Here is a 13,154-nt window from a genome sequence, read left to right as displayed (position 1 = left end):
TTGATCCGATAAGAAGTCATGGTCAGTAAAGAGCACATCTCAATGAAAGCTCTTCAGGGCTTTCATTCTTCAAGCCACCTGGATATGGAAAAGAAGGGCTGGGACAAGTCCATTTCCCTTTTCTCCTCGTGTTCTGGGCTCTTCTCTGTAGCCCTATGTGACCCTGGGCAAGTTTATTCACTCTGAGCCTCACTTTTCCCTCCTGTAGGGTGGAATCAGGAGCCCCACCTTACAAGGTTATGATCAAACAGAAAAAGACTCATGGACTCTCATTAGGGCTTCTGGCCCCAGGGCCCCGAGAAGCCTCTAGAGTGTGTGGCGCCAGGACTCCATGATGTCAGAAGGGATGCTCATGGTAGGGACTGAGAGTTGTTGAGCTCATCTTTCAGTCCGGGTTGCTGCGACTGTTTGGGCTGTGGGTGCCAGCTTCCCACAGGATGGTTCCGACGTGCTGCCTTGTTCATCTCCAAGGCCTGCCCTCTGCAAATGGCATCTTCCCTTCTCCACACTGACACAAAAGAAAACTCACCTGGGAACGCCACCTCACCAGGAGGCTGGTTCCAAGCACAATTTCCTAAGACAACAGCAGGGTCCACAGCATTACTCCACACACACATCATTCCCTACGTGCAGGCATCCTTCCCCACACACAGGCATCACTCCCTACACGCAGGCATCATTTGTTACACGCAGGCGTCATTCCCTACATGCAGGCGTCATTCCTCACACACGCAGGCATCACTCCCCACATGTAGGCGTCATTCGTTACACGCAGGCATCATTTCCCACATGCAGGAGTCACTCCCCATGCGTAGGCGTCATTCCCCACACACGCAGGCGTCACACCACACGCAGGCGTCATTCGTTACACAGGCGTCACTACCTACACGCAATTGTCACTCCCCACACGCAGGTGTAACTCTCCACATGCAGGCGTCACTCTCCACATGCAGGCGTCATTCGTTACATGCAGGCGTCACTCCCTACACGTAGGCGTCATTCCGTACACGCAGGCTTCATTCTCTACACGCAGGCGTCCCTCCGTACACACAGGCGTCACTCCCTACATACAGGCGTCCCTCCGTACACGCAGCTGTCACTCCGTACATGCAGGCATCACTCCGTACACGCAGGCGTCACTCCCTACACGCAGACGTCACTCTCCACACGCAGGCCTCATTCGTTACACGCAGGCGTCACTCCGTACACGTAGGCGTCATTCCGTACACGCAGGCTTCATTCTCTACACGCAGGCGTCCCTCCGTACACACAGGCGTCACTCCCTACATACAGGCGTCCCTCCGTACACGCAGCTGTCACTCCATACATGCAGGCATCACTCCGTACACGCAGGCGTCACTCCCTACATACAGGCGTCCCTCCGTACACGCAGCTGTCACTCCGTACATGCAGGCATCACTCCGTACACGCAGGCGTCACTCCCTACATACAGGCGTCCCTCCGTACACGCAGCTGTCACTCCGTACATGCAGGCATCACTCCGTACACGCAGGCGTCACTCCCTACATACAGGCGTCCCTCCGTACACGCAGCTGTCACTCCGTACATGCAGGCATCGCTCCCTACATACAGGCGTCCCTCCGTACACGCAGCTGTCACTCCGTACATGCAGGCATCACTACGTACACGCAGGCGTCACTCCCTACATATAGGCGTCCCTCCGTACACGCAGCTGTCACTCCGTACATGCAGGCATCACTCCGTACACGCAGGCGTCACTCCCTACACGCAGACGTCACTCTCCACACGCAGGCCTCATTCGTTACACGCAGGCGTCATTCCGTACACGTAGGCGTCATTCCGTACACGCAGGCTTCATTCTCTACACGCAGGCGTCCCTCCGTACACACAGGCGTCACTCCCTACATACAGGCGTCCCTCCGTACACGCAGCTGTCACTCCATACATGCAGGCATCACTCCGTACACGCAGGCGTCACTCCCTACATACAGGCGTCCCTCCGTACACGCAGGCGTCACTCCGTACACGCAGGCATCACTCCGTACACGCAGGCGTCACTCCCTACACGCAGACGTCACTCTCCACACGCAGGCCTCATTCATTACACGCAGGCGTCACTCCCTACACACAGGCATCATTCTGTACACCGTCTAAAGCACCACGCAGATGGAGGCTGTAGAATGTCAACTTACTCAGGTGACTGCCCTTGCTCCTGGGGGACTTCACAATGAAGTCTCTGTGCCACAGCTCAGCCCAGTTCAACCTCTTCAAGGCCACCTTGAGTCCATCTCTGCAGACCCGGTGCTTGGCTGCGCTGAGAGCTCACAGAGTGTGCTGAGCCCACTCTCCCCAGGGGCCTCTGCTTTCTGCCTTTGTTGCCCAGAGCCCCGTGACCTCACCCCAGAACCAGCATTTGCTAAATGGTGAGCGCTCCCACCTTGGAGAGCATGTGCCGGGGTGGAAGAGTGGATACACGCTGCTCACATAAAGACTCTGCTCTTGGCTAACTAGACACCCTAAGAAGAATGGACAGAGGTGGGAGTTTCAGGGTGGGGCTGAGAGGCATTTTCATGAATCAAGATGAGTTTTTACAATAAAGCACTTTCAGCCTGTCATACCGTGGACAAAGCTGGATGGGAGGACTCAACTACTTCCTGGATCCTCCTCACAACCTCCTGTGGATTCAGTGTTGCAAAATTGATTGGCATGCTCTCTTCTTTTTCCTTGGGCTGAATTCCTGTGGACTTGCTGTCCTCCAGTGCTCTCAGGAGGTCGAGGTAATTGATGGAATTATCACGCCGGCTGACTCCCCAACTTGTCCCAAAAGGAAGAAAAGAACATATTCACTTAAAAAGCCCCCTTACTGCCTATTCATTCAACAAACAGTTGCTGAGCACGGAGCAATGTGAGGAAAATGAGTAATTTTAAGACACCATTCCCTGCCTTGTATGTGTAGACATGACAATTAGCTCTGCTCTCAGGTAGGCACACACATCCTATAATATGAGGACACGGGGTGATGAGATGTGAGAGTGCTGTTCACTGCCAAGTGCGGGGCCACAGCTGCCTGGTCTGAGGACCTGAGGCTTGAAGGCTGGACATGGCGGGGTTCGTGGCCTTGCACAAGATGGTAAGGGAGGGGTCTGGCTGAGAATCCAGCCTTATGATGGGGGCACGTGAAGGTGTGTTGGCAGGGATGTGACATTTGCAGAGCAGTATCATGGAAAGATAAACCTGACAGCAGCTCAAAGACGGTCTGGAAGTGAGACTGTGGGGTGGTGGCAGTGGTGAGAGAGCAGGAGCCTGCATGGGAGGCTCTTGGGGTCATGGAGGCCTTAACTAATGAGGACCTGGACTTAGAAATGGCAGTGGGATTGGAAAGAAGGGAAGTATGTCAAAGACAGTGAAACGAAGAGGAACGGAGTAAGACATACATTACATTCTCTTTCAGGAGTGGTTGAAATGAAGTTGTCAAACTGAAAGCACTCAAAAGACATTTTGCAAAACCTATCTAGCTGAGTGTTTTCTCCAATAAAAATTCCACCTGCATAGATGGCTCAGCAAGGACACCCCTGTGGAAACAGAGGTTCCTGAATCTCCTTGACTCTGACACAGAAGAAATTACTTAAGTTCTGGAAGACTAAATTGTGAGGTAAAATCCAAAAGTCTCATGGAACATATAATACTGGGGAGGGATAGCCTGGGGAGAAATGCCAAATGTGGGTGAAGGGGAGGAAGGCAGCAAAACACACTGCCATGTGTGTACCTATGCAAATGTCTTGCATGTTTTGCACATGTACCCCAAAACCTAAAATGCAATAAAAAAAAGAAAGAAAAAGAAAAAAAAAAAATAAAGATGCAAGATAATTCAAAATAAAGTTTAATTGTATTCCAAGTTCAATTCCCGGGGTGGGGGGATTGCTGGCACTTAAACACCTAAACTCTCTCTCAGCAGGATTGGGTACAAGTGTCAACCCAGAAGAGCTTTGAATGCTGGTAAACGGGAGAGAGAAGTTTCCAGTGCCTCAGTTATCTGCTCTAAAGAAGTCGAGCCAAAGCTGAGCTTTTCCAACCCACAGCTGCAGAGCCGCCTTGCACAGGCCCTGCATCAGGTCGGCTTGCATGATGGAGACACAGAGGAAAAGGACAATCAACACTATTTCATCAGCAGGATAAATTGCCAATGTGGTATTAAAATGTAGTAATAAAATCATATGCATATGCTAATCTCAGTCGTATTTAGAAAAGTCTATTTTGGATCTAGAAAAGAATAATCTACATATAATTACAAATAACAGAGATGTTTATCATCAAGAGGTCTTTGAGAAGAAACAAGCAACCGAGCAATGGATCCTTATTAAGGTTTCAGTGCATAAAAAAGTTGATCACCCCCATTGAAAGGTGCGCTACAGACATCCCACAGTCCTTTTGTTGTTGTTTATGAAAGTATCAAGCCTAACTATGTTTTAACAAGAATTTCTTATAATCATTTGGTTAATTTATCTGCTGCTATTTTTCCATGATTTATTCATTGAATGCACATGAATTTTTGTACAGCTGGAAATAGATTCAGTGAGAGGAGATCCTGTTTAAGGAAGAAAAAATATATAGGCATTTGAGGATGAAATGGTCCTTCCTTTCTATACATACGTGTGCGCGCACACACAAACATACACACACAGGCACTGGACTTCTCATAGCTCAAACACAATGGATTAATATCTTCAGACTTTTAAGAGAATTAATTTTCTTCCTAAGACACTATGCTCAGACAAGGCAGCCATGCGTGTGAATAAGAATTTTAAAAGTTTCAGTTCAGTAAGAACTCAGAAAATGTACTTCCTGTCCACCCATTCTTATGAGTTTACTTCAGGAAGTATTCCAGCAAAAGAAGAATGTAAATTAAGAAATAAAGAGATGTGGGATATAGGAGACGGGATTCAGCCGAGACAATAGTGGAGGCAGTGCAGGATGCTCTTGGGATCACGGACCTAGAGCAGGAAAATGGGGGACCAGGTTCTCCAATAGAGATGCCGGGGGAAAATAAACTCAAGAGAACAGAAAGTGGAATAGAAAGCTAGGGAACCCTGAAGGTGAAAAATTTTGAACTTTATTTGAGTCCTGTTATAGAAAAAAGTGATGGTTAAAGAAATCACCCCAACCTAATATCCCTGGATAAGTCTACTGCAAAGAACTACCTTTTCCCCATATGACTTAGAAAAGATTCATAGATATCCCAAGGTTTACCTCTAATAACTAGTACACAGACACTCCAAATTCCCATTCTCATTCTCATAAATTATTAGCTGAACTGTTTGCACCCACTGACTAATCTGGACAAAACACCTGCTAACTGACCACAGTTTAGTCAAGCTACTCTCCTTTCTCCAGAACCTTGAAGTTGGACCCATCTCAGCCTAAACATCATCAGAATGTGGAATAGCTCCTCCCTGATAGCTCCTCAAGGACTCTTACCACAGACAAAATGTTTCTTGCCTAGATGTCTGATCACACCATCCGTTCATCTTACTCCCCATGCTTGGTTCTTTCTATCCTTGTTTACTCTTCCCTATTAAAGAAAAGCCCTCTTCTGCTTGCTCTTTGAGATGCTTATAGATTTCATGGTTGGGGCATTCTCTCTCTAATAATAATCTTCCTCTCCCTGTTGCAATAGTCTTTTCAGATAAAGTCTCTTTTACTTAAGTATGAATTTGTCTTTGACAAGGTAAAACAAAGGCAAATATTGTAAGGAAGATGAAGAATAAATTAAACTCCAGGAAACAACCTATCCAATAAAATCATAGTATACATATGAAACAAACTTAAAATGTTGCTATGGTCTGACTGTGTACCCCCAAAATTCATATGTTAAAATGTTAACTCCTAAGGTAATGACCTTCTAGCAGGCGAGGCCTTTAGGAGGCGATTAGGTCATGAAAAAAGAGTCCTCATGAATGAGATTGGTGCCTTTACAAAAGAGGCCCCAGGGAGACTCTTGTCCCTTCCACCACATGAAGTTACAGTGAAAAGACAGACATCTATGATCCAGGGCATTTTCACCAGACACTAAATCTGCTGGTACCTTGATACTGGACTTCCTGGCCTCCAGAACTGTGAGAAATGAATTTCTGTTGTTTATAAGTCACCCAGTTTGTATATTTTTAAAATAGCAGCCCAAAGGATCTCAGACAAATGTGGTATGATTTTCAGCAATTGGTGTAAGTATGTCAGTAGAAACCTCTCAAACTGAAATGCAAACAAAAAAAGAATGGGGGCGGGGTGGATAGGACAAGATATCCAAAGACTGTGGGAAAATTTCAAAATATAACACCTGCATCATTGGAATACCAGAAAGAGAAAGAGAAATAAGCAAATAAACAAACAAAGAAACAAGACAAAAGAACAAACAAAAACAAAAACCCATTTTAATTAATAATGGTAGAAACTTTTCCAAAATTAATGACAGACAGCAAATCACAGATCCAGGAAGCTCGGAGAACACAAAGCAGGATAAATGCCCCCAAATCTATACCTAAACATCTTATATTCAAACTGGAGAAAACTAAAGACAAAGAGAAAATCTTGAAAGAAGCCAGAAAATCTTAGGAAAAAAACCTTATCTATAGAGGAACAAAGATAATGAATTATAATATATCAGACTTCTTGCCAGAAATCATGCAAGCAAGAGGAGAGTGGACTGAAATATTTGAAGTGTTGAAATATTTCAACAGTTCAAGCCTAGAATGCTAAATCCAGTATTCTCTGTCAGAAATAAAGGAGAAATAAAGACTTTCTCAGACAGACAAAACTGAGAGACTTCATTACCAGCAGCCCTGCCCTTCAGGAAATGTAAAAAGGCGTTCTTCAGAGAGAAGGAAAATCACACAGATCTACATCAATAAAGAAAGAGTGTCAGAGAAGGAATAAATAACGGTAAAATAACGTCTTTTATTTTCTCACTCTTAGTTGATCAAAGGAGTAATAATAACAACCATGTATTGGGTGATTATAGCACACAGATAAATGAATGACAGTCATGTTATCAGGAACAGAAGGGAGAAATTGGAAATACCCTGTTATGACTTTCCTGTACCTCCCATGAAGTTCTACTGTGTTACTTAAAGATGGGCTCAGCCTAGCTATAAATGTATACTGCAAACTCTTGAGCAACCAGTGATGTGTGTGTGTGTGTGTGTGTGTGTGTGTGTGTGTGTGATGTGGCCTCACTTTTGTTGCCCAGGCTGGAGTACAGTGGTGTGATCAGAGTTCACTGTGGCCTTGAATTCCTGGACTCAAGGGATAAACAATTTTTTAAAGAGAAAAGTGTTGCTAATATTGTCCCCTTACAAAGTGAGGGACAGAAGAATCATACATTCTGTCAGCACAACTAAGTTATATAGACAGAAATAGGAGTCAGAGGAGGCAATTAGCTCGAGTTGTTTCAGGGTAGAAGTGCATTAGAATAAGACTTCCAGTTAAATAAAGTGGCTTGAACACACACATCTGGCTCTGTTACCACTCAAAAGCCTTCTAAAATGACAGCAAAGGGAGTTTTAAAAAGGAATACAACAGTGGTTCTCAAGGTGGGGTGCAAGGGTCCAGCAGCGTCAGCATCACCTGAGCCCTTGTTATAAATGCACATTCCCAGGCCCAGTGATTCAGAAACTTTGCGGGAGGGGCCCAACAATCTGAGTTTTAATGAGCCCTTGATGTGATTCTGGTGCTTGGAGTTTGGGACTGCTGGCAACTCCTAAGGACGAGGATTATGTGGAAGAAGAAAACAGCTGCTGGAGAATCTATGGATAATGGGAATAGATGTGTCGGAATCCAAGAAATCACTTCCTAAAACAAACAGAAGGAATGTGCAAGAGGGAAAATCCAAGATACCCTGCAAATACCCTCCGAGGTCCTGGAACTGGTGATAGCTCTATCTAGAAGTGAAGCTAAAGGAGGAGTTAAAAATAGGATTGATTAAAAGACTGTGTGAGAAGCATGTAAACCCCAGACCCCTTGCCAGACTTCAAGTGCCTGAGTGCCTGTCCCTCCCCACCCAAATGGAAGACTTGGAGATGGTGTTTCTGAGCAGGAGGGCATCTGTCCTAGTCTAAGCTAGGGAGAATTCTTAATGAAAAGGGGAGGATTAATAAAAAGTGCATACACCGACTGTTAGTTTCCTTTGGCTTTGTAACAAAATAGTACATATCTGGTGGCTTAAAGCAACACACATTGATTCTCCAATAGTTCTGGACACCAGAAGCTAAAATGAGTGCACTCTCCCTGGAAATTCTAGGGGAGAATCTGTTCTTTGCCTCTTCCAGTTTCTGGGAGCAGCTGGCAGTCCGTGGCTTGTGGTCACATCACTCTACCTTTGCTTTCCTGGTCACATGGCCTTCATCTGTCTGTGTCAAATCTCCCTCTGCCTCCCTAAGGACACCTGTGATGGCACTGAGGGCTTATCCAAATAATCCAGGCTCATCTTCCTTTCCTCAGGTACCTAGCTTAGTCACATGGGTAAAGGTATTGTTCACAGATTCCAGGAATCAGTACCTGGATATCTTTGGGAAACATGATTCAGCTTACCACAGTGACTGGTAAAACATCCAGCTTTCTGTGTCCAGTGAGCTCCCAAAGTATTGACAACAGGAGACCAAAGAGTCTCCTCTCATTGGGTTGCCCAGTTAGCAAACAAATAAACAAATCAACACACTAAATCTACTGGGGTACATAATTGAATTAGAATTTCAGATAAACAACAACATTTTTAGTATAAGTATATCCCAATACTTATACTTTAGTATAAGTATTGCATGAGACATACTTATGTTTTAAAATTATTATCTATCTGAAGTCCTAATTTAACTGATCATCCTGTATTTTATCTGGCAACTCTATTCTCTGGTAAATCTGACAAGGCCAAACAAAAAGTTTTAAAGATATTGACATTGGGGGCTCCTCAAGAAAACTTCAAGCCAGATTACCCTACAGTTCAGACCAAAGTCAACAAACTCCACCTACCTGTGTAGAACTTCTAATCTGCAACTCAGTACCCTGTCCCCCACTCTTAGTATAGACATATTTTTGAAGAAAATATCCAACATGAATAGTAGTTTTTAAAAGCAACACAGAGGAGAGATTTATCTGGTAAAGAAAACTTTTTTAAAAAGCCTATTGTTAATATCTTCAGAGAAATGATATAGTGCATCCACGAAACAAGAATGGGATGTTATAAAAAAGGAACACATACAGAACAAAACTGAGCTCTAGTAATCAGAAATGTAAGTATGGTAGCAGAAACAAAAATCTCAAAGAAGGACTGGGAGCTAAAATTGAACTCTCCTGGAAGGTGGAACAAAAAGAAAAAGAGAAAGGAGAAATAAAGATTTAAAATATATAAGAGAACAGTTCAGGCAGTTCAGTATTCAATAACAATAGGAGTTTCAGAAGAACAGAACAGGGGAGGAATTCATTAATAAAATAAGTCAAGAAACTTTCTAAGAATTGAACACGAAAAGGGCAATCTTCAAGAAGATGAAGCTGACACATTAGCTGATATGTCTCAATGCATTGGAAAGAGATTAAGTTGAGGATTGAACTGGTAAGAGAATAAGTACATAGGAAACTAAATGAACAGAAGAAATAGGATAATTTGACTTCAGGGAAAAATGCTATGTAGAAAAGAAAAGTGATGAGCTAGTCACAGCAATGTAGATCCAGAATGTGGAGTGATGCAGCAGTACAACAGGCATGTGGTATGTGGAGGTAAATTTTTGTGTGGGGTAATGGAGGCTGAGGGGGGTGAGATGGTTGGTGGCATGGGATGGGTGGAAAAGCATTAAACCCACATTTTCCTGGTAGTAAGTCAATAGAAACTGCCTAAAAGTGAAAAATCAAGAAGTAGTTATATATGCCTGTCACTTAGAAGTAGGGACATTCACTATCAAAAGGCATCAGTCAGAAGTGTTGGAAGTTGTTGACTCTGGGTAGGTAAATAAGGGCCGAAGCAGGGCAAATGGACTGCTGGTTTTAGTAACGAGCCTGGTAGAACTATGTGATTCAAAGTGCCTGAATAACTTGGATAAAATGAAAACTAATGTTGGACAGGCACAGTGGCTCACGCCTATAATCCCAGCACTTTGGGAGACCAAAGTGGACAGATCATTTGAGGTCAGGAGTTTGAGAACAGCCTGGCCAACAAGGTGAAACCGCATCTCTACTAAAAATACAAAAATTGCCTGGGCAGGGTGGTGGGTGCCTGCAATCCCAGCTACTTGGGATCTTGAGGCAGGAGAATCACTTGAACACAGGAGGGGGAGGTTGCAGTGAGCCAAGATTGCACCACTGCACTCTAGCCTGGGTGACAAAGTGAGACTCCATCTCAAAAAAACAAAACAAACAAACAAAAGTCCCCACTAGTATTAAGAAATGGTGGCACTGGTACTAAGTCACATCAGGAAAATTATGCATTTGTTAGAGGGCTTTCTCTTATTGCTCTGGGTGAACGCAAACCCATTCTTATGTAGCCCAGCCAACATGAAGACATAGAGGATATTTTCATCTCAGAAGACTGTTTGGGTAGACACACAGAAGAAACAAAGGGAACTCTCCAGCATGTTTTTCAGGGCTGCAAGAAACATATTTAACTTAGTCAAAAAAGACCTGTTTAGCAGATGGGTCAGCTCCTCTTCTGTAAGAGAACAGCCACATTCTTCCAGCACTTTCTGCATCTTGCATATGGATATGTAGTTGGTTTTGGATTTATCGATTTTGGTGAGTGCTTTGCTGATGTCTTGGTAATGGTCCATAAGCTTATCCCTGAAAGAGAGTACATTGGAGACATGCCCTAAAATCAGGAAAACAAATAACTCCTAGAAAGCAAACATTTCATGATTATTCTAATGCAATGAGCTGATGGCTCATCTAATAACTAATTCTGAAGATGTTTTACAGCCTCAGTATAACACTGACATTAAAGGATATCCCAGAAAAATTGTAAGTCTGTATCATTATCATTTTGTTATTACCGTCATTAGCAAAACCACTTTAGAGAAATGACAACTTTGTCTTTTTACTAGAATTGGTACTTTACCAATGGAACCAAGAATTTAAAAAGCTAGTGACATTACATGTTGACATGTGAAATACACATTCCTTCTCCATAAACATTAGTTGAGGACCTGTGATGTGCCAGATGCTGCTGTAGGTGGTGGGACACATTTAGTGAAAGAAAGAGGCATCCCTAGAAGGATTTCCATTCCAGTAGTGGGGAGACGGATGGTAAGAGAAGGTAGACGTACACTGCGCGGTGGGACAGTATGTTTGTAGGCAAAAAACAAAAAAAAAAAAAGACAGTAGGTTTGTAGGTTTGAAGGTTTACAGTCACTTTGGCTGTAGGCTCTTTTTCTTGAGCAAAGACCGGGATGAAAAAGAGTCAGCCGGGGACTGGAGAACAGCCAGTGCCAAGGCCCTAAAGAGGAGTGGAGGAGGGCAGTGAGTGAAGAGTGTGGACAGGGACAGGGCCTTGTCGGTGCTGGGGCAAGGGAGTGTCAGAGACCCCTGTTTTTTATTTTTTAACCAGGCATTTTCATTGTTAAAAAACAGCCACCATGTAAGGTACAACAATGGACAAATCAAAGGCCATGCTGCCATCTCAAGTACACACTCACATGTGACCTCTCAGCCCTGCAAGGAGGTGTCATCAGCCTGACTTTCTAGACCAGGAACAGGACAGCAAGGGAGGCTCAGGCGGAATCAGGACAAGCCTGGGCCTTTCACACACAGTGAGGGAGACAGCACAGCATCTTTCTGTCACTCCCAGCTTCCGGGCTGATTTTCTTACAGGATGTGTGCAAATCTCTGTGATTCAGTGATGCTGAATTTTCAGTTTGGGAAAATTCTCTCCTGACGTGAAATAATTATTGTTAAGGAACTGAAAAAAGTGCAGAAATCTTTAAGAAGAAACAGTCTTGCACTTGATCTATGGTGGACTAGCTGTAAATTCGATAATTTCAACTCACCCAGGTCCCTGAAAAACTCTTCCTTACAAACTGAGTAATATGCTTGTCTGATGGGCTCAGGCTTGATCTTGGCTTTGGGTTTATTCCCCAGGGGAAAGAATGTGCTAGACAGTCTAGAAACTAAATCTTTGGTGGTAATTGTCTATCACCTCAGATATGTCTTCATGGGAGAGGATGCCTAGAAAAAATAACCCATAGGAACAGAAACGCCAGGACTCTGGGAGAGATGAGATTCAGTGGGAATATTCAGGGCGGTGGAAGAGAGAGGCATTTATTTTGAAGACACCTGGGTGATCTACGCCCTTGCCTTGCTGGCCTCCAGTCTGGAATTGGCTCCCATGACATCTGAGTACCTAAGACAAATGAACCGCAGGAACTGCTCTATGCACAACAGTGGCAGCATTTTGGATTCCCCTACAGGTGTGCATTGAATTCAGTCCCATGTTGCAGAATGATTACTCGTCATCACAACTATTATATTCCACTTAATCCTTCAAAATGAGAGCAAATGAAAGTAGAAAAAAAATCCAAACTTTTTTTTTGAGATACATATTTTTAGAAAATTGAAGCATTCAGCGTTTCTTGGACTGGTTTCTAGGCAGTAATTATTTCCCTTGCAGAGTAAATATGTGCACAGAGTAAATGAGGGTTTAGAGCACAGATCACAGCACAGTGCCAAACAGAAACAGTGTCAGCTGACACTCAGTGACAAAGTGGCACTGGGTCTGTGTCCAGTTCCTGGTCTGGGCAACAAGACAGAGGCCAGAAGGGGGCACTGTTATGGCCAATGAGACGGCCACAGAGCCCCTCACACACACACGGTCTCCCCACTCGGGTGCTGCTGAAAAATCGCATACCTCTCAATTTGCATTTTAGAATGAGCCCGTGTTATGTGGCTCATTTACTCTTGCTATTCTGATTCTGAATCTTCAACTCAGACTCAAACAAAAAGAGCAAGGCATGGAAAATAAATGCAAAAAGGAAAAAGATTTTTCTTAATCTTTAAAATGGATTTAGGGCACTCCAAACAAAATGAATTCCCTTAGACTTAAGAGGCAAATACAAAATTGTGGTCACTTTAATGGGATATGACTTACATCTGTCAATCTGATCAGAGTGTCTGTGTAGATGAGGAGGTTAAAAAACAGTCCTGGAAAC

The 13,154-nt window shown here is 44.0% G+C and overlaps 1 protein-coding gene across 27 annotated transcripts in view; it reads right to left on the bottom strand.

Annotated features, from left to right (window-relative positions):
- EFCAB6 (EF-hand calcium binding domain 6) overlaps positions 1–13,154 on the bottom strand; it is a 304,726-nt gene that overhangs the window by 51,711 nt on the left and 239,861 nt on the right. For all 27 annotated transcript variants that reach the window (XM_017964036.4, XM_035265359.3, XM_035265349.3 and 24 more), the window contains 2 exons: positions 10,639–10,794; positions 2,601–2,796 (listed from right to left, as the gene is read on the bottom strand). In XM_017964036.4, the coding sequence (XP_017819525.4) occupies positions 2,601–2,796; positions 10,639–10,794 (352 nt within the window). The remainder of the gene's footprint in view (positions 1–2,600; positions 2,797–10,638; positions 10,795–13,154) is intronic.

Source organism: Callithrix jacchus, chromosome 1, assembly GCF_049354715.1.
Source record: "Callithrix jacchus isolate 240 chromosome 1, calJac240_pri, whole genome shotgun sequence".
Classification (NCBI taxonomy): Eukaryota; Metazoa; Chordata; class Mammalia; order Primates; family Cebidae; genus Callithrix; species Callithrix jacchus.
The sequence above is the reverse complement of the archived record's forward strand: the minus strand, read 5'-3'. Positions and strand labels throughout refer to the sequence as shown.